Source organism: Choloepus didactylus, chromosome 5 (genome assembly GCF_015220235.1).
Source record: "Choloepus didactylus isolate mChoDid1 chromosome 5, mChoDid1.pri, whole genome shotgun sequence".
Lineage (NCBI taxonomy): Eukaryota > Metazoa > Chordata > Mammalia > Pilosa > Megalonychidae > Choloepus > Choloepus didactylus.
Genome location: NC_051311.1, coordinates 148,450,896 through 148,473,044, shown reverse-complemented (window position 1 = coordinate 148,473,044; position 22,149 = coordinate 148,450,896). Strand labels below are relative to the sequence as shown.

General features: G+C 40.8%; 1 protein-coding gene across 4 annotated transcripts in view; it reads left to right on the top strand.

The window, feature by feature from the left end:
- The window catches only part of AMPH (amphiphysin), a 254,072-nt gene extending 234,477 nt beyond the window's left edge, over positions 1 to 19,595 (top strand). For 3 of the 4 annotated variants that reach the window (XM_037837110.1, XM_037837111.1, XM_037837112.1), the window contains 4 exons: positions 5,013 to 5,222; positions 7,588 to 7,845; positions 12,323 to 12,424; positions 18,368 to 19,595. In XM_037837110.1, coding sequence (XP_037693038.1) covers positions 5,013 to 5,222; positions 7,588 to 7,845; positions 12,323 to 12,424; positions 18,368 to 18,475 — 678 coding nt within the window. In that variant the 3' untranslated portion in view covers positions 18,476 to 19,595. The remainder of the gene's footprint in view (positions 1 to 5,012; positions 5,223 to 7,587; positions 7,846 to 12,322; positions 12,425 to 18,367) is intronic. The other variant, XM_037837113.1, reaches the window with a different exon arrangement.
- Positions 19,596 to 22,149: the final 2,554 nt, after the last annotated feature.

Sequence of the window (22,149 nt, the reverse complement as noted above, 5' to 3'; positions counted from 1 at the left end):
CCTTGATTATGTGAAATAAAAGATTGAAGATAAGATGATAAGGCAACCACACTAAGATGAAAAGAGAATTGCTCCAGAGGCAGATGAAAAGGGAACTCGAAGATATAAGAAACAATTTTAAGGGTAAGAAATGTAATATTGTAATTAAAATCTACATAAGTAGTAACAGAAGAAACACCATAGAGAATTGATTGGTGATATGTGGACAAACCAGAGGAGCACTCTGAGATTTAGGGACCAAAGAATGAAGATACAACTCATGGGTAATTGCTATTCCTATAAAAGAGACTAAGGAATGGAGTAGAAGCAATTATTATATCTAGTATAAGAATAAAACATACTTGAGCAGAAGTTTCCCTAGTTGAAGAAATGCCTGTATGTGGGTCATAAGAAATCACTAATAAAAGGTGAAATTATTAAGGAGAGAATAACATCTAAATATATCCTTTTAAATTTTCAGAGTTCATGTTCTGCAGGTGTCTAGATTGAAAACAAAATGTGCACTGCAAAAGAAGAATTAGGCAGGCCTCATGCTTGTCCTTCACAGTCCAGAGGGTCAGAAGTGTTAGAACAACTGACAGATTTGAGAGCACAGAAAAAGCACGTTGTAGTAATTCTACCCCAAGTTAATAGTTATTCATATATGAAAACAGTAGAAAATCATTTTCAAATATACAAGGGCTATAGCATTGCTATAAAATTCCTGTAAAATGCTTTTATGAAGATATATTGCAAACAACTAAAAGATGAATCAAAGTTAATATGTATAGATGGATAGACATTTAATAAAGCAAATTAGCAACAAGTCGATTAAAAATCCTAGTCAGGGGGTGCTGGGTGTTCACTGTAGCCTCTGCTTGAAAGTAAATAAATTGTTAAATAAAGCAAGAAAAGTATTACATAGCCATTCACATAATTTTTCTAAGAAACATCCATGTTTTGTTAAATAAATGTATAAATTGAACCTCGTATGCATAGAAAAATGAAAATAAGTACTTCAGAATGTTACCATGGGTTATTTCTTTTGTTTTTTAAGTCTGTGTATCCATTTTTTAAATCAGAAAAAATGCCCATTTTCAGTTAAAATAACCTACCCAATAGATAATTATAATTATGAGTGTAGATTCCTTAGGTATGGAATCTCACACGGGATAAAAGACAAAAGTCTCTTCAGACTGGTGACAGGATTGGGAAGTTGCTTTTCAGGCATTGGTCAGAGCTAGTATTGCAAGAAAGCAAACAATGACTGTGATGCCCAGGAGGTTACAGATTCTTTTGCAGCCTTTCACTTTTCTTACTCATCTGGGTTCTCAGTCATCCAGTTGTGTTTCCCTATTTTGCAGGGAAACTTTTGCGTTGCATTCATTTCATGCCACTTACAGAAAATTTTGCTAAACAATTAGTGATTTTAAAGGACCCTGATGTGCATGCCACAATCAGGTGTTGAGCTGGAAGATAAGAAAGCTCCAAAGTATGTATAGTGTAATAAAGTGAGAGCTCCAGCTCCCCAGTTACAAAGAAGGACTCTGTGCTGGTCCTTGTGATTCCTGCCTGTTAATACGCAAATTAGCAATAGACCAGGTGCCTGAGCTTCAAGGACTCTGTGGGACTAGAAACCAACATGTGCCCAAAGTCCAGGATAACTTGTTTCAGTCTCTCTTTGCATTAGATGTTTTCCATCATAAATGTATTTGGCTAACAAATAGTACAGTTTGGCTGAGGTGGGATAATGATGTTTCTTTTAACATGTGGATTGAAGAGAAAAAGTTAATGACATGGAATTTCAAGGCTTGAAACACTCTCAGTTGTTTCAGTTGTCTAGTCTCCGTGAATAACACCTTTTAAAAAGCAAACGTCGGTCATTTCTCACTGTATTTTTTCCTAGCAAATGTAACAGCTACTGTAGCAAGCAGAGTTTAAAAAGTGCTTTGCTTTTCCTGATCTACAAATAGCTAACAAATTGTAATACATAAAAATAGTCATAAAAAGATAAGTCAATCACTGGAAACCTTTTCTCCTTGATTTCCTCTAGAGCTAACACCTAATTTGAGCAAATGGGTTCTTGTTTTCCTTTGTATGTTCATGTTCTATTACTGCAGCCAGTAAAAAATGCAGTGAAAATACTTTGGTAAGAGCAAAACATGTGGAACAGGTTCCAGACATAAAGGGAGGATCAGACCACTGCCAGAAGCAGAGAGATGAGGCAATACAGTTAGTGGATGATCCTTTTGTGTTTATGTAATGATCTTAAGCTCTGTAAAATCAAATCATTGATTAAGCAGTGGCTAGGGAAATAGTCTATTACTAGTAGACTCAGAAAAGAATCTAGGAGTGGTAATTCCCTTCGTTTTATGAAGAAAGTCATTTAAATGGTTTGGCTTTTCATCTCTTCAGTTAGGTCAAAATACTAATTTCCTTGCACCCTGCCTTTGCCTTTTTGTTAATTTTAATATTTTGGTGATTGATTTTAGCTATCATTCTTACCAAGAATTTTCTGCACGCGTAACAGAGTCCAGGTAAATTGCTGAGATGCTGAAGCTGGCAGTAATTTGCTTCTATGAGGTCAGTGCACATCAGTGCAAGGTCAGACAGAGTCCGTGGGTGCCACCTGCTGGTCTGCTGGCATCACAGCGGCCACACAGTTCTAAATCACATGCAGCAAATAATGCCTGTTATTTAGCAAATGAAAGGCGATAACATGTATGTCTTGCAGTACTGAAATCTGATGCAAACAAATTGATAGAGATAGAGATAATCTAGGGACTAATGATTAACATCCTGTTTTATGGATAGTTAAAAAATTGCCTTTGGCAGCACCCTCCATACTTCACAGAAACATATCCTCTTCTGGAGATACGTTATCAATTCCACTGAGAGTAAAATCCAATTACTAACAGTATTTGCTTGGAACATGTATGCATGGGAGGATTAATGTATAATGTCTCGGGGGAGTAGCCTGTCAAAGCAATATGACTGCTTTTCATCTGTTGCAGTGTGTGTGTGTGTGTGTGTCTAATGAACTGCTGTTCTCCATACTGTCTGTCTGTATATAGAGTCCATCTCTTTCAAACATGCTGGGGTGTTCATTCCATAGTTGTGATTTTCCAGACAGATGGAAATCGTAAATAACTTGATATTATGGCAACACAACTTGCCTTCTACGTGAGAGTCCGTTCATCCATTCTGTGTATTTGACTTCTAACATGGAAGAAACTTTTCTAGGCCCTGAGTATCTTGAAGAAAGCCTGTTGATTTCTCCAACAAGAAAGCTACAAGCAGTCATTCGTTGTTTTTGTTGGAATTAAGATGCTCTCCCAATTTTTCTGATTATATGTCTCTTGATAATAGTAACAATAACATCCATAAAAGATCCACATTTATTTAAAATGAGATATAATTCTCTTAAATTTTTAAATAAAGTTTTAATTATGGGAATTTTTAGCCATTCAACAAAGTATGTACCAGTTACCTCACTTCAATAATTTTCTACATTTATAATTCACTTTAATTAAGTATCTGCTATAAATTCATGTGAAAGGATTAGTTTTCTGCACCTATCCACTTTAGTAACAGGGTCGGAAAAAAGAAATAAATGCTGTATCATGGCTAGTGACTACAGTTTGGATCATTGCACACTTCTCTTGGAGAGGCAAATTCTCGTAATAGGGAATTCTCAGAGAAGGGAAGTAAATTCCTAAGAATTTGTGGAATACTTGGCCTTATATAGCTGTTAGCATTATTTTTTCATCTCCAAAGTAAAATATATTGTACAAAAATGTATTCTGCAACAGGTTACTTTTTTTCTTTATTGCTGTAAATTTGAGTCATTTTTTTCATTACTTGTAACAAGTGTAGGAGTATGGCTCATACTTTTCCTCTCTCTTCATCTCCCATTTCTGGTCTGGGAGATGGTCCACTCACTCTCTGTCACTACTCAGCTTTGCCCTTTTCAGTATTTGGAGTTTGAAAGTTAATATCTGCAACATTAGAGCTTCACTAACTGAGTAGGATGAACTGGCTAGAGCCAATTCAATAAAGAAAAGGAATGGTTAATCCCATTCACGTCATATAGCAAGATCAATGTTTGAAATACATGTCCTGGGCATATTTTATAAGATCAATCTAATAGTTCCCATCTTCCTCCTCTCTGATTTGAACCTCTGAAATCAGCTCTGCCAAGCTAATGTTGTTAGAGTCCTGTTAAAGACTTGGAGTCCAAAACCAATTTGTTTAATACTAAAACTTCTGATTGTGCTCCCTTTCTTGCATTATTGCAAACTCTTCTTTTGACTATGTTCTGAGCTTTGAAACCAAATTCTCGTTCTTTTATATTTTACTTCTCCAAGTAAAGCCCCCAAGTCTGATTTTTCCATTTTGCTGACAAACACATGGCTCTACAGATACCCAGTGAAATATAATGCAGCTTGGATGATAATTATTTTCCTCTCATTTTCAAAAAGTCTCTGAGCACCAAAAATTTCTTTTAGAAGTGAATATGATTTAGCTTTTGGGTCCTTCTCCATGAATTCTTAAGGTTCATACTAAAAAGAAAAGTTTTCTAAATCAGGTTTTATTTGGTGACACTTTTTGTTATGTGGCTTTCCTCTATGATCCTGGTCTTATGCCCAGACCATTTTCATCTTGTGGCTCAAATGTCCCCTTTGCCTCGTCATCTGCTTTCAGTGACAGAGGAAGAACTTATGGAAAGAACCATACATACCTTAAAAGCCCTGGCATATTGTCACTTCTGCTCCAACTCCACTGGCTGCCAGGCAGGCTGAGGAATGTCGAACTGTTGGGTGCCCAGAAAGAAGAAAAATCAGACATTTTTGATGAACATATAGCATACTGCTATACCTGAATTACAGGATTCAGAAATTACAAAGAACACTTCCAAATCTGATGGGCCTCAGCAGAGTGGAGGAAGCCAAATGGTTGAATTGGACTCCCAGCTGAAGCCCATGTAGATACAGCCGAGCAGTAGCTGGGCTCTTTTGCTTTGTCATCCACAGGTTGCACCCGAGACTGATGCTGATGGGGCTGTTGGAATCCAGGTGTCAGCTGCTGAGGGGGCTCCAGAGGAGGAAGCAGTGACAGAGAAGGCAGCTCTCCCTGTCGATGAAGGAGTAAGTTTAGAGGAGGCCAAAATCGAAACTGAAACCACAGAGGCTGTGGATGGTGACAGAGCTCTCCCAGAAGAAATGGAAGCAGCAGTGCCTCAGGTGAGTGTCCAGGTGAGACGGAGGCTCTGGGGAGATGGCGCAGTCAGAATGCCCTATCGACTGGTTAACGGTGATAACTCCCTGTGGATGTAGAATAGGTTTAGTGACGCCCATCCCACCAGAAATGTATTGGCTGCTCAGGAAGAGTAGTCCCAGCCTCCTGTCAACGTCAGCATCTTGAGTCTCCACACCCGCACCCCGTGCCTGTGGCTGACCACTGCCAGGCTTAAGTACAGATGGGGAAAAGGAAACGATGGGATCAAGTGGTGAACAAAAGGAGTAAAGCACAGAGGACGGAAGGAATGAGAGTGGAAGGAGAAGAAAGAGGATATGATAGATGTAATAGGTGTTGTGAATCAGTTAAGCTGGATCTTGAATTTGGGTCCTGGTGGAGGTCAGGTGGGGCGCAATGGAAGAAGGGGGCAATGATGCGTGAGCAAAGATAGTTTATGACTCACACGTCCCAGGAGAGAGGGGCACTGCTTGAGTCGACAGGAAGAGTGACCAGCTCTGGGGACTCGACCAGCAGGTGGGGAGCAGGCAGAGCAAGAGGGACCCGTGGGCTTGTGCCTTTATTGTGGTCCAACATTGGAGGTTAGATTTTCTGCTGGAGTCAAGGATTGGTTAGTTTAGGGCAAATGCATGTGAAAAGGGGAAGGGACTGGGGGTCCGAAGGGCAATGAGGATAGGTACTTATCATTTGGGGTCGGCTGTGTGTTTTGGATGAGGTGAGTGTGGGGGTGGCGTGCAGATGTGGGTTTGGACTATGGGGGAGTTTATACTCCAGGACTGGAAAACTGTTTATCAACCAGGCCAAAGGTCAGTTTTGAGCCCGTTGGCACACCACATTTTGATAGTTAGGACAATAGGGTTGTTGTAAGGATCAAGTGGGAAAATACCTGTAAAGTGCTTAGCCCAGTGCATGGCACACAGCAAAAACTCAATATTAGTAGTTGAATCATATTGCTGTTATTACTATTTTCGTGGGTTGCTGTTATTCTTAGAAGCCCCTAAGTCACCATTAGGCACATTCACCATTAGGTGTTGCACCTCCAAGAGGGAAATGGGCCGTTAAACACAGAGGTGAAGCTGGAGTTAGCCCTTAGCCCTGAACCCCTATGAGCGAGGCAGCTCCTTTCTTCCCAGAGCAGTGTTCAAAGGTGACAAATCTACTTGCTCCTTGACTGTGGGAGCCCCAGACCCAGGTCCAGGGTGAGGATGACTCTGCTACAGCCCACCGTTTGCTTCTCCTCTCTTCTGGCAGGTGACAGTGAAGAGTGGACTTAATGTTATGCTTTCCTTTTTCTTGCTTAATTTACTCATAATAAATTTCCAAAAACCTCTTTAGGGTTATTTAAAGCTGAAAATATTTCCATTCCATTAGAAAAACAATTAACAGTGGTATTTGGAAAAGTAACTCAAAAGAATGTGCTGTTTTTTCCCTTTAGATTTTCTTGTCACAATACCAGGAATATTTTTGAGTGTATTATTGCTCTTGTGGAAAAGGTGTATTATTTTCTCCTGATTGAAGAATGGACATGCTTATGTCCACTGATAATCCTAGTTAATATTGAACTCACTCTGAAAGGCGGTAGGCATTTGAACATCCATTAGGCTAATCAGGCACCTCACCTTATTCATCTTTGTTAAAATAGGTAAATAAAAATAAGAGAGAGGTCTTGGTCCTTTGGTTCTGCTTTTCCTCCAGGCCATAGAGTACTGAGAGTGGGGGGTGGGGTTTGGTCCCTCAAAAAGGGACTGCAGCGCGTGTTCTAAGGATAATCAAGAAGCAAAGGTCTAGTAAATGGTATCCAGATACAGGCTCAATAGTTGAACCCAGCAAACACGGCTTCAGGCCATTCAGGAGACCCATGGGACTCTGAGCAAAAAGAAACCACAGGAGGTTAAATGATGGCTTCTGATTAGTGTATCCAGGGGAACGAGAATGGACACCGCACAAATGAGACCCGTGGGTGGTTATCCTGAAATCCCATTCCCTCCCTTTTAGGATTATTTCGCCCAGGCCATCGGGCCTCACCCTTCTTCAGTCTCTTATCCCTTTTCCCAATTTCCACAGACACCTCACTCTTACCAAACTGCATGATTGTTCCAAGATCCAGAAAAGTAATCCCTCCAAGGTTTTAGCACTTACTAGAGAGGAAGGGGCGGCCATATCCGGTGGAAGGTACTTCAAGGCGGGAGGCCCAGCGGCAGCCAAGAATAAGCTGGGTTTGGGGAGCAGCGAGGGGCTGAGCTGCCGGGAGCTGCTGTGGGGAGTCGGGGGGGGGGGCGGGAACAGGTCACTGAGGACGGGGCCCCTTGTTCCCAGGCCTGCCTCAGTCCTGCCAATCTTCCTCCCCCCCAGGAGAAGGTCATCCCTTCCGTTGTCATAGAGCCCGCCTCCAACAATGAAGGGGAGGGAGAACACGAAATCCTCATAGGTGCCCAAGCCAAGGAGGCAACCGATGAGGCAGCTCCTCCAGGCCCGGCTGGTGAGACCCCTGTCCTGGCTGCAGAGCAGGAGACCCTGGAAGACGCTCAGCCCTCCCACGCTGCAGATGCTGCTCAGTTAGGATCAGCCTGCGATGCCTCGCAGGAGCTGCCTCCAGGCTTTCTCTATAAGGTCTGTTTGTGTTTGTGTTTTTGTTTTTTAAATCTCATAGCCACTGGTCCTTCCCTTGCTCCAAGTCCCTTTTGTTCACACCTTTGATTCTCAATTTTTACTTTGACTTCTTTGCAACATGTGTTTTTTCCTCTGTGTTGCTTTCCCCTTTATCCGGACATCGCATTGTAGAACGGCAGGATTGCCATGCTGCCAGCCAAGCAAGAACTGCAGCAGCATGTTAGCTTATTTTGACCAGAAATGGAGGGAAAAGGTGACCACTGAGTGAGTGCTGTGCCCCTCGGGAGGGAATGGGTTCATCTCTTCCACCTCAGACCTCCCTCCGGGCTCACATAGCGCTGTGTGAGTGCCTCAGCCTTGCACCCAGCCCAGGGCTTGGAAACTGGGTCACTAGTAAAACCATTCCCCAACTGGAGAATCTGCCTCTGGAGGGTGGGGCACATGAATTATCTGGTCTACCCCGCACCTGGTACAGGCACCTCTCAGAGTAGGGGGCCAATGGATGTTTTTTAAATGAGGGAATAAATACATGAGGGGGCTTCTCAGGAGAGGCAGAGAAAAGAGGCCTGAATTAATGGGGAGAAGGTTTTGCTCAGAGAGGCCATCAAATAGCTACTGAGAGCCTTCAGAAACCCAAGGACCCGTACTGCAAAAAAAAAAAAAAAAAAACAAAACAAAAACCCACAAAAATAACAGGGAATACTCACAGTACTGCTTTAAACTGTATGCTAAAGGGGTTCCTCCTTCCTAATAGAATGTGGTTGGGATTTTTAGGTCTCATAATTTGATTTTAAATGTCAAGGTTTGGACTCTTTCCTTGAATAAAGTGTTCAGTTTGGGTGTGTTCTTGGGTGTGTGTGTGTGAATAGTAATAGTCACTGTCTTTTTCTTCTCTCTCTCTCTGCTCTTTAGAAAGTAACTGCTACTTTCTACCTCAGATGGGTTACGGAGTGGGTCTAGTGGATTTATGAATGCATTCATTTGTAGTGAGGGTGCTGTGCCTGACATACCTTGTTTTAATTGGACAACAAGAAGCAAAGGCAGAAGGTGCCAAGTAAAGGCAGGACTTTCACTAATTGCAGTGCAACCTAAGGCACATCTCTCAACCCTGTGGGCTTCAGTTTAGTCACCAGAGAAAGGAATTTTGGGATGAGATAGTCATGTTCAGCTCTGACAGCTTATGAGTCTATATGCAAAACACACATTTAAAAAAAACAGATTACTTAATCTCATGGGGTCAGGGTGTACTCAGGGGAGCCATATGGAGGAAATAAGACTGGCAGTGACTTAAGTTGTCCAAGATGGGCTCTGGGTACATGGGGGATCATCACACTATTCTTCCTACTTCAAAAATGTTTTTCTAAAACAAAATCTCAAAGGAATCTTAAAAAAAAAACGAGGAAATTGAAATAGAATGCCATGTTTAAAGTATAAGATGGGAAAGGAAGTTTATGTACAAAGAAATTGATCACGGGCTTTAATGATGTAGTAATTCCTTTAAATCATGCAAGTGATGGTTTTCCCAGTTAGTAATTACTTCATAGAAGCTGGGATTAGGGGAACTTTCAGCTAGCCACTGTTAGTTCAAGTTGTAAAAAGACAATAATAAAGCATCAGTGATAAAATACAAATCTCTAAAAAAATAAGATGACTTAAATTTTTAATTAATGAGCTACTTTTTAGCTTTGCAGAAGGCATTGCATGACAAAATACACATCCAAATGGACTTGTGTCAGCCTGTAAGAATGGGGCCTATGAAGTAAACTGAGAATAGGATTCTCTTTCTTTTGTTTTTAGAGCCCTTCTTCTTTGGGATGTTGTCTTAGTTTGCTAATGCTGGAGAATGCAAAACACCAGAGATGGATTGGCTTTTATAAAACGGGGATTTATTTCGCTACACAGTTACAGTCTTAAGGCCACAAAGCGTCCAAGGCAACACATCAGCAATCCTCACCGGAGGATGGCCAATGGCCTCCGGAAAACCTCTGTTAGCTAGGAAGGCAGCTGGCATCTGCTCCAAAGCTCCGGCCTCAAAACGGCTTTCTCCCAGGACGTTCCTCTCTAGCAAGCTTGCTCCTCTTCAACACATCACTCCCAGCTGCACGCTCTTCCTCCCCCCGAGTCAGCTCATTTATGTAGCTCCACCGATCAAGGCCCACCCCGAATGGGTGGGGCCACGCCTCCATGGGAACATCTCATCAGAATCATTGCCCACAGCTGGGTGGGGCACATTCCAAGCAAATCCAACCATCACCAAAACTTCTGCCCCACACAAGACCACAAAGGTAATGGCATCTGGGGGACACAATACACTCAAACTGGCACATTCCACCCCCTGGAACCCAAAATGACATTATCTTTCCAAATACAAAATATATTCATTCCATCACAATATCACAAAAACTTAAATCATTTCAGTAACAAAAGTTAAGTACAAAATCCCATCAAAATCAGTTTAGGCTTGGTCAGTTCTAAGGCATAATTCCCCTCTAGCTGTGGATCTGTGAACCTAGAACAAGTTATGTGCTTCCAATATACAAAGGAGAGACATTCATAGGATGAACATTTCCATTGCCATAAGGAGAAACAGTAAGGAAAACAGGGTTAACAGGAGCAAAACAGTTCCTAAAACCCACAGGACTAAGTCCATTAGATTTCAAAGTCTGAGAGTCATTTACAGAACAATGTTGCATCCTTGGGGCTTGAGAGAGCGGGAGCCTAACCCTTCCCAAGGGCCTTTTTGGCAGCTGTTTCCTCTCCAAATGCTTGGGTGAGTGCTCCAGCATATCCACACATTGGGGAGACCACCTTCTCGGCCCCACCCTCCTCAAACCTCGGGGCAGCTCCCGGATTCCCTTCCATCTCCGGGGCACACGCTCAACCCCTTCAGAACAGTGGGGTGGCAGCCAGGCTCTCCCCAATTCCCTGGGAATGTGCTCCAACCTCTTTGGGACCTGAGGTGGCAAAACTCTTCCAGAGCATCGAGGCGGAAAGCCCGCCTTTGTCCTCCAGGGCAAACTCACCCTTTCCATGCATGTGGGCTGCTCCACTCTCCCAGCCCGAGACCTCTTGACTCCAGACCTCAACCTCCATGGCTCTGTCTTCGAAGAAATTTTTCCTTCAGTTTGTTCCTTGTCTGTCTCCTCCAGTCCAGACCAGCAGTGGCTCCGTCTATAAAGATCTCACAAAAATTCTGTTGGCTTAGCATGAAGCATGCAGGGGTCAAAGCCATCAGACAATAGGACTTTCCACAAATCCTTTCTGGATAATTCCATCTCCAATCCTGGCTTGTACTGAAATGGCGGCTGGGTTCCATGTTTGGTTCCATCCTCACGTTGGGCTGTAGCTTCTGGGATTCCACCCCCTGGAAGCTCGTAATTTTCCAAGCCATCAGTTTCTGGTTTCTTGGAACCCAAGAGTTCAGTTCTAAGTTTATCTCTCTCTGCTCGCATTTTACTATAAGCTGCAAGGAGAAGCCAGGATACGTCCTCCACACATAGTCTGGAGATCTCTTCAGCTAAGTATTCCAGGTTGTTGCTTCCAGATTCTTCCTTCCATCTGATACCAGGACTCAATTTTGCCAAATTCTGTGCCACTTTAAAACAAGGATCACCTTTCTTCCAGTTTACAACAACACATTCATCATTTCTGCTCAAGTCCTCATCAGAAGTATCTTTAGAGTCCATATTTCCACAAACAGTCTCTTTAAAGCAGTTTTGGCCTTTTCTATCAAGCTCCTCACAATTATTCCAGAATCTTCCCCTTATCCATTTGAAAAGCTGTTCCAACATGTTTGGTATTTGCAAACTCAGCAGCAAAAGCACCCCACTTCTCTGGTACCAAAATCTGTCTTAGTTTGCTAATGCTGGAGAATGCAAAACACCAGAGATGGATTGGCTTTTATAAAACGGGGATTTATTTCGCTACACAGTTACAGTCTTAAGGCCACAAAGCGTCCAAGGCAACACATCAGCAATCGGGTACCCTCACCGGAGGATGGCCAATGGCCTCCGGAAAACCTCTGTTAGCTAGGAAGGCAGCTGGCATCTGCTCCAAAGCTCCGGCCTCAAAACGGCTTTCTCCCAGGACGTTCCTCTCTAGCAAGCTTGCTCCTCTTCAAAACATCACTCCCAGCTGCACTCTCTTCCTCCCCCCGAGTCAGCTCATTTATGTAGCTCCACCGATCAAGGCCCACCCCGAATGGGTGGGGCCACGCCTCCATGGGAACATCTCATCAGAATCATTGCCCACAGCTGGGTGGGGCACATTCCAAGCAAATCCAACCATCACCAAAACTTCTGCCCCACACAAGACCACAAAGATAATGGCATCTGGGGGACACAATACACTCAAACTGGCACAGATGTGATGCATTTCTTAATCCTTTCATGCCTGCTGAGAATCAGGCTGGGAGACTTGACTTGACTTTTTCTTTTTTTCTTTCTATAATTAATCAGTTATTTGAAATTGTTCACAGGTGGAAACGCTGCATGATTTTGAGGCAGCAAATTCTGATGAGCTTACCTTACAGAGGGGTGATGTGGTGCTGGTGATCCCATCAGATTCCGAAGCTGACCAGGTAAAGGAAGAGATTGGAGGATGCTTCATGCTATGTTGGTTTTCCCTGAAGGTCATTGGACATGGTGATTTCCTGAAGATGTTTCTGTTTTCTGAGACAGTGCAAGCCAATTGTGACAATGGCTTGGAACCACAGCTCAGCATTCACTGTAGGTCCCAGGACACCTTTCTGGAATGCTGTCACATTGCTTCTTTTTTATACAGAAAAATAATCCCATTTTTTATCATGTGCCCACTTTCTGGGGAAGTTGTCTCAGTAAATGCAGACAAGTCCAGTGCATTTCCATAGAATTCCCAGGGGTGATCTCAAACAATGAAGAGTAGTGCAACCCCTGTGTCCTTTAGGGAGATATGGAAAATAGGATGGTGAGCCAGTGGTAATTGCTTAGATAGGAAATATCACCCTCCTCATGAGAAACTGCTGAGATCACCCATCCCGTATCAAAGTGCTAGGCAAATAAGGGATATTTGCAAAAGGGGGACTCCAGGTCAGGGTGCTTTTTAGTTCTACATAGGATGTTTTCTCCTGAACTAGGGGTTGGCCCAAGTGGTTTTTTCCATGCCTCCTTTTCTTTGATTGTCATCCTTCTGGCTCTTAATGGTCTGACATGGGATGTGTCCCAGGGCTAGTTTTCTAAGCCACCACAGATGATGTGACAGCTGAGGGCATCTATGTAAAAGGAAGAGAGTAAGAGCAAGAGAAAAGCTTTCTAATAGAACTTGCTCCAATCGAACTACTAAATTTCACTGACTACACTTCCCCTTTTGAAAGTGGTTGTCTCTAGGGAGTGGAGGTTGGCTGGGAAGGGGCATGAGGGAACTTTCTGGGTTGAGGAAAATGCTTTTTATTTTTTATTTTTATTATTTTTTATTAATAAGCATTTGTCAAAGCTTATTAAATCCTACACTTACATATCTCTACATTTCACAGTTTTAAATTATACCTCAATTTTTAAAAAAAAGTTTCTGTAAAATTATCACCTTCTAGCAGGGTGGACTGATGTTAAGATGCTGAGAACTCTATTTTGTTCATGTTTGTAGAATTCGTATGCAAAACCTGTGAATGTGACTGTTGACTGTTAACGTTTTCTTTTCTGGAGAGAAAATTGTAATTTCCATAATGTTCTCAAAGAGGTTTATGATCCTCTGCCCCCACCTCACCCCACCCCCCAAAAAATAAAGCCAAGCGTCACTGTCTTTTAGGTTAAGGCTTATATGCCCCCAGATTTTGTGCTTCCTCTTGTTATTATACTTACCAAGATAGTTCAGGTGCTGGGTCAAACAAATAAAAGAGACTCTGGCGACAATAAAATTAAATTAGAAATTAATTACAGTAATATATCTCAAAAAGCCCCAAATATTAAAAAAAACACTTCTCAATAGTTCATGGGTCGAAGAAATCACAATATATAAAAAAATATTTCACAGTGATAATTGATTGTAAGTTTTTGGCTCAAGAAGGGAAAACAAGATCAAATTAAAACAAAGTAAGTAGAAGGAAGGAAATAAAAATAATTCAGAAAAGAATGCAATAAGAAGACACGCAATAGAGAAAATCAAGACAAAAGTTGGCTCTTTGAAAGAATTAATAAAATTGTTCAAACCTTGGAAAGATTCTTCAAGAAAAGTGATTTAGAATAAATTGCGAATATTAGGCAAAAAGGGGCAATGTCTGCACATCTTAAAGACATTAGAAGAATAATAAGGGAATAGTGTAATAAAATTTGTGACAGTTATTTGACAACTTAGAAAAAATGGACATTTCTTGAAAAATGCCACTTAACCAAAATGGACACACGAAAAACAGAAAATGTGAATAACTTTGTAACTATTAAGAAATTGAATTTGTAATTTAAAAAATCCTCCCATAAAGAAGATTCCAAGAACAGATGATATTTGTAGGGAATTTTGTGAAAAATTCTGGAGCTAATTAATATCAATTATACACAGACTCTTTCAGAAAATAGAGGAATGTTTCTCAACTAATTTTAGGGGGCCAGCATAACTTTGATACTGAAATGTGACAAGACATTACAAGAAAAAGAAATAAAAAAAACCACTGTCCTTCATGAGCATAGGTGCAAATATCCTAACAAAATGTTTAATTGAATCCAATAGCATATAAAAAGAATAACAAGAGGACTTTCTCCCAAAAATGCAAGGTTGGTTGATCATTTGAAAATTAAACAATGCAATTCACTGTATCAACAGAGTAAAGAAGGAAACCTGATGAGAATCTTAGTACTTGCAGAAAAAACATTTGACAAAACACAGCCCTCCTTCCTTATAAAAACTCTCAGCAAGTTAGGAATGGAAGAGAACTCCTCAACTCAGTAATGGGAATCTACAAAAAATCTACACCTAACAACATATTTAATGATAAGGCATGGAAACCATGTTTCCTCTAATATTAGAAACAAGAAAAGGACATCAGTTCTCATCACTTTGAGTCAACAGTGTACTAGAGCTGCATTAAGGCTTTAATTAAAAGTAAGTAAATAAGTAATTAATTAATTAATTAATTAATTAATACTAGTGCTCTTTATTCCTTCCCGTAGATGTGAGTTTCCATCTGCTCTCATTTCCTTTCTGCCTAAAAAAACTTCCTTGATCACAACTTGTAGTATTGCTATTCTGGTGACAAATTCTCTCTGCTTTTGTTTATCTGTATTTTATCTTAATTTTAAGGATATTTTCGATAGACAGTATTCTGAGTTGACTTTTTTTTCTTTCAGCTCGTTAAAGATGTTCAATTGTCTTCTGGTCTCTACTGTTTATAATTAGAAAGAAGCTATCATTTGTATAGTTTCTCTTTATACAGTGTGTCTTTTTTACTCAGACTGCTTTTAAGAGTTTCTCTGTATCTTTGGTTTCCCTCAGCTTGAATATGATGTGCTTAGGTGTTTTCTGATTTTCATACTGGGAGTTTACTATGTTCTTTGGACCATAAGTTGATGTTTTCCTCTACATTTAGAAACCTTTTAGGTATTGTTTCTTTATTTTTTTCTACCTCATTCTTTTGCTCATTTTTTCCAGGTCTCCAATTACACAAATGTTAGACTTCTTGATGTCTAACTAAGAATCTGTTCTCTTTTGTTCAATATTTATCTCTGGTAGTTTAGGTTGGATCATTTCTATTGGTCTGTCTTCAAGTGCATTGAACCTTTCTCCTGCTATTTTCCATCTCTTGTTAAGTCCATGCAGTGACCTTTTCATTTCAGACATACTTTTTCAGTTCTATAATTTCCATGTTGTTCTTTTATTTAGTTTCCATTTTCTGCTGAGATTTCCCATCTCTTCTCGTATTATCATCTTTCACTTTAAATACTTGAGCACATTTATAATAGCTGCTTTAAATTTCTTATTGCTAATTCCAAAAGCTGGGTCATCTCAGATCATCTTCCTGTTGATTCCTTTTTCTGTTGGGTCACATTTTCTTGTTGTTGTTTCTTTTCATGTTTAATAATTTTTTTTGTTGGTGATAGACGCCATAGATAGTACATGGTAGACATTGTAGATTCTGTTTTCTATCTCTGAAATTCTTTTTTCTTTTCTAGCAGGCACTTAAATTATTGTATAATTACCTTGAAGACATGGAGGTTTTGTTATACTTTGTTAGTGTAGATCTGTTCCAGTCTTACCTTTGGTCCTGGGACATTGTCTCTACCCCTACGACATGGTCCTTCTTCCTTCTGAGATTTCGATAGAAAGTCTGAGGAATTAACCAAGCTTCTCCATCTCCCCTGCACTGGGCAGTGCTTAAATCTCCACTTAACTTTTTCAACCTTCCTGCTGTTGCTTTCCCCCCCAGCACCTCAGAGGATTCCTTATACGTGTACAATTTGGATGTCAGCCAAAGATTTCAGGGCATTTTGTCTGCATATTTGGGGACCTCCCCAGTGACTCCCTTCTTTTCAGGATATTCCCCATCAGAGTACAACTGTCTGGCACCTCATGGCAACAAGACTGCTGCCTTCTTCTTGAGTTCTGGCTGCCCTGCCTCACACAGACTGAGGAGCCTGCTTGGCAGAAAAGCCGTATTAGCATAGATATTACCCAGTGCAGTTCCCTACTTTCAAGAGCCAAATGCCCTCCAATTTCTGCCTGCTTTTGGTCTCTCTCCAGTGCCTTCAGAGAATTACTATATATACACAAACCCATTACATATACTTATATTTTAGATTTTATATCAAGTAGGTATGTGTGTGTATATATATATATACACATACACACATAGTTGCATATATGAACACACATACCACATACACACATATATAGATATTCCAGTGTTTATGATTGCTATCTGCAGAAGCATTAGCTTGATACAAGCTATTCTCCCATTACCAAAACTGGAAATCATTGTATACCACATATTTAATGTAGTTAAAATTTCATTTTCTTATATTTTCCTCAGCTGAAGGTTGGTACTGGCTAATAGTCTTTACTTTGTAAGTTGCATTTCAGAATTATGTGTTGGAATATATTTTGACTATGGGTTTGTGTACTGTACTCTTTTTTCTTTATTGAAAGAATTTCTAAATGCTTAATTCTGTTTGGCTCCATTAGATTTTTTGCTCACTGTAAATAAAGTACAATGTAGACAATTGGGGGAATTCAATAGAGGTTTAGAAAATATTTAGTTATCATATTTTACTTCAAGTATGTCTTTGTCCTTCACATATATAACATCATTTTAAAGAGGGCATTTTTCCTCATCAGCTAGGATATTATCAGTTATTTTATTGAATCATTTTTTTTCTAAGTGGTTTTTTTTTTTCTGCCTTCAAAAATTGGCCTGTCTCAATGCTTATATTTCTTGTCTGTAGAAAAGCATCAATTTATAGTCTCAGATTATATCAAAAGGGAATGCATTCAGCTTCTTAATTTGTGAGGCCTCATTTTATCTGATGTACTTGAACTGCATTGGGGATTGGGTCAGATTAAATCTGGCTGTTCCTCATCTTCAGTGGCATCTCTTTCCTGTATTTGGTTAACATAATAAAGGTTGTCATTTCCCCCTTTCCCACTTATGTGGTCTGTATGTTTCGCATTGTTCATTCCAGCCAGACTCTGCTCATCGCCAGCAGCCCCTGGCAGCCAGTAGCCTCTGTTTCTCAGTTTTAAGTATTGTTTCCCGTGCTGTGGGACGGTACTCGGATGGTGCTTTAACCTCTCTGTGGCTGAGTCTTTGTTTTAATGATGGCATTCCTACATTACAGGAAATAATCTATAAAGGACGTATGAAGGTCTCCAACAAAATGTCATGGCATCAAACTTTGCTCTGTAGTTTATATAAATGTGAAGAATTAGGCATTATAACAACAGTAGGGGTATAAGCCAGCACATGTCTAGCTTTTAATATTTAACAAACTCTGTACAGTATATAGCACTTTATTCAGGTTACATGACATAAGCTGGGAGAAGAGAATTCTTTCCTATAAGTAAATGGTTCTGGAGGAAGTAAAAGACCCATTCTTGGCCTCATTGTGACCACACTCAAATCAGAGGTTCCTCAAGTCTTTTTTTTTCTACGCTGTGACTCACAGGTCAGGAAACATGCATATGCATGACGTTTCAGATGATATTCCATTCTCTACACTGTCTGTAATTCAAATCCTTTTCTTCTCCATTAAGGACTCCTATCGTAATCCAGTTACTGTCAGTTAACAATATTTTGTGGAAAATTAAGTATTAATTTTAACCTCCAATTAAATACTTGATACAGAAAATAAATCATTTCAAATGTTGTTCTTTGGTATTTATTTTTTATTAACAACTTACCTGAGACATGCCTCCCCGCGGATCACAGCACACCAGTCTGTGGTGTGATGTGTCATAGTGAAGAACCACACATTAATTTAGCACATTATTTCATTAGTCGCTGGCAACATGGATTTCTTCAAGTAGCTGACTGGATCCTGAAAGCCCTGTGTTTGCCTTGCAGGATGCAGGCTGGCTGGTCGGAGTGAAGGAATCAGACTGGCTTCAGTACAGAGACCTTGCCACCCACAAAGGCCTCTTTCCAGAGAACTTCACCCGGCGCCTTGATTAGCGCACAAGTATTGTCGAAAGAGCTGGGCTGCTGGGTTTTTAACCCTTTGTGAAAACCTGAAGAGTTCACTTCTGCTATTATAGTAATGATTTACAGACTGATGCCAGACAAAGCTTGGAGAGACGTATCAGTGAAGCATGTGTGCAAAAAAATAACAAGTAAAAGGAAAGAAGGAGAAAGCTCTCACTTGTCCCCACGCTATCGATAACAGGTTTGTTTGTGCTTTGTCCAAGCTGTGGTGACTTGTACTTAATCCCCTCCCACCAGTTCTGAATCAGCTTTCTCCAGACCAGACCAGAACCTTAATTTCTCTGCACCAAGTGTGTGGTATGAAGTGGCCGCCTGCAGAAGATGTGATGAATTATCCTGTAGTACGAAATTATCTTGTTCCCCACGCGGGTGTGAGCACGTGCTCGCTCTGTCTCCCTTTCAAGTTTACTGTGTTAAAAAAAAAAAAAAGAAAAAGAAACTGCTGCAAAAGTTTTCAACATTCTTTTCCAACACACCTCTGTATCTATAGATGCACTCATTGTCACACAAGCTAGTTCCCATGGCTGCTGGGTCTATGTGAATGCAGAAGTCTCCATATGCATAGTTGCATTCTCTCCTCTCCATTGTAGCTCCTTGGCCTTTGGGGTGTCATCCACTCATGCATTGCTCTTCTGTCTCGCATTACAATTGCAGTTTTGCCTTCAGGTAAAACCAGCCATCCCATTGCCAAAACAGTCGACAGTATTTGTGTTTATAAAGTGCATTTTCAGGATGAGATGACAAATAGCAAGTAAAGCTGCTACGGCTTTGGAGAAAGCAGAGCCTGATGAGGTAGATGTCCAGCTGCTGGGACTGGAAGTAGCCTAGTTGGGATGAGCAGCTAAGTAGTCTAAACTTCTGTTTTTCTGAGACTGGCTAGATGATGGGGCATATAAATCTACCCCGAAAACAACACTATTAAAGAAAAAGCTCCGATATATTTCCACCTCTTTATATTTATGCAACTCATCTTCACAGATTGTCCTAAAGTAAGATTGGTAGTGTATGCTGTATCAACAAATCATCTGTAACACTTAAGTTTTCAGTGTTGTGTCATTCTGAATAAACCTTTGGTAATCTCCAAAAATTAGCCTAATTCCTTCTTATGGGTCATTTTACTTGAAAGCTTGTTTCAGTCAGGTGCTGTACTTGAAGCAGTTTCTGTTGGCGTTGTTATTTGTGCAGAAAAATGCTTGTTCCCCTGCTGGGGGCTGTGCTCCATGGCCCCACCTCACTTCCCCAGCCCCTCCATACAGTCATTGCTGTGTTCCTCGCTGTCCCTGAGATCCAGCAATTACTAGAGCACAAATAACAGCTACGGACAGAGGCCCGTGGACACCAAATCTGTGTGGCACTGAAAATCTTACTCTTCATGATCAGCAATTTTTTCTCACGCCAGCTTCATTTTCTGGGTCACTTTTCTTTCTATCATGTCTGTGTCTATAAGTACATTAAAAAAAAAAAGATTAAATGGAATAGAAAGGTTAATTCATTGGGCTGTTGTTTACAGACAACGATTCTAGAAACAAAAACGTTTCATTTGATTTAGAAGCTTTTCTGGGAATATAACTCTACACAATGTAAGCAGATCAGGAATGTACATTATTAGATTCTTTTTTAATTTGGCATGTGTATTTCTGATTCATGGTTTGAATTCTCCTGGTGGGTTACAGGCTTTGAAGTTTTAAGTGTTAATAGGGAAATAGTTATCATTGACCCAAGATTTTTATAGGGGCTAATTTATAGGGAAGCCGGGTCATCGTGAAGGCTAGTCCAGTGCAAGAAAATAGCATGCCACTGCTATTTGGCAAATAAAATGCAGCAGTGCAAGATTTATAATAGGAAGCCATTTCCTGGCATTGGGAGTAAAGGGGGCAGGGGTGGGTGGGTGGTGGGTGTTAAAAGCAAAGACTGAAAAATGAGGTATAATAATAAAATGTACTTGATGCTCCACAAAAATAATTGCCACAACTCCTGGAGCAGTTCCTCTGAAATCTGTCTCATGCTCCTCCCCAATGCAGCTTTTGAAGTATATCCTTTGGTAGGACATGCCCAGATACCTGATAGATGAATTTAATAAATTCTTCCAAAATTATAAGTTCCTAATTAGCTATTTTGTCCTGGTCTGCAGCCTTTGGATTTATTTTTAAAATATCAAATTAAAATAATATTTTTTTTTTTTTTTTTTTTTGCTTCTGGAATTTTCAAGAAGCAGGAATTCCCAATGCACTAAAAATGAAGGGATGGAGGGCATGAGGGAGAGGGAAATGATATTCTCCAGAAATGTCCATGAAGAAGGCATGAACTTCCTTTTTCACGTCCATGGATTTTCCAGGGATGTGTGAATAGTGTCCAGGGCTTCTGGTGTTTACTAGTGTAGAGGTTCTTTGCATTCTCCTATGTCAGTCTAATTCAAGTTCTTGCATCACCCACCCCTCATAGGTACATCACCGACCACGTAATGGCAAGTTTGCAGCTACATTTTATTCTGAATGGCCTTGGCCCAGGAAGCCCTATCTAAGTCTCCTCTCAGCATGGAGATTCTTCTTAGGAAACCCATGGCACATGGACCTTCAAGTAGTTATAAAACGGTCACGTAAAGAAAGTCCATGGTTCTTATAAAATATATATTTCCCTATCTTTCCATGTACATACCTCATTTAAACCTGAGTGATATATAGAATTGCAAACAAAGTCCTTTGGCCCTTGACTTTTTAATGCTCTCTCAGTGTAGCCAGAGCTCCTGGGCCACACGAGGCCACCATATTGCCACGGCCACAGCCTGCTCTTTCTGGTAAAGCTGGGATAACTTTTGAGAAGGAGGAGCTGCACATCCCTCACATCGGGGCTGCCAGGAAGAGGCTGTGCAGGGTTAGAATGCTGAGCCCTCGTTTTATTGCACACAAAGTAGCCTATTAGAAAGGGCATTCTGATGGGTTATTCAGGAAAAGACCTTGGGGCAACTGCCTGAAAGTTATGAGAAATGAACATGTTTAAAAGATAACTAAAGTTCAGTGCTTAATTCCACACAAACTGGATGAAACCTTAGAAATAGACTTGATTTGCTTTGTCCAGGACTTGGCTACACTTTTCAAAGGAGTCCAAGCCGACTTTGGTTTTTACTTGGAACCAGCCTAAAACCTTCTAAACATTATGCACCAGGCCTTGAAGATGACTTGATCGCATAGTTCCTCGGCGTGATGCTGGAGCTGCTCACTTCTAAGCACGTCACCTCTTCCTAAGACTTGAATAAAATGTATTAGTTAGGGTTCTCCTTGGAAACAGAATCAATGAGAGATGTCTCTGATTATCAAATTGTAAAAGTGACTCACGCAACTGTGGGAGCGCAAGAGTCCAAATTCTGCAGAGCCGTCAACAAGCTGTCAACTCCAAGGAAGACGTCCGACTAACTCCTCAGGAAACGAACCGACAACTTTGACGAACTCCTCAGGAAACGAACCGGCAACTTCGACAAGCTCCCCAGGAAATGCTTCACTGAGCAGCTGAAGAAGAAGTGAAGGGTCTCTAACCGTCTGGCTTATAAGCCTCCAACTGATCACCCGGACCAAATCCAGCTAATTGCATTCTCTCACTGTGGAAGCACGCCCCTTGATGAGTCATCAGTCAGCCGCAGTCAATTGAGT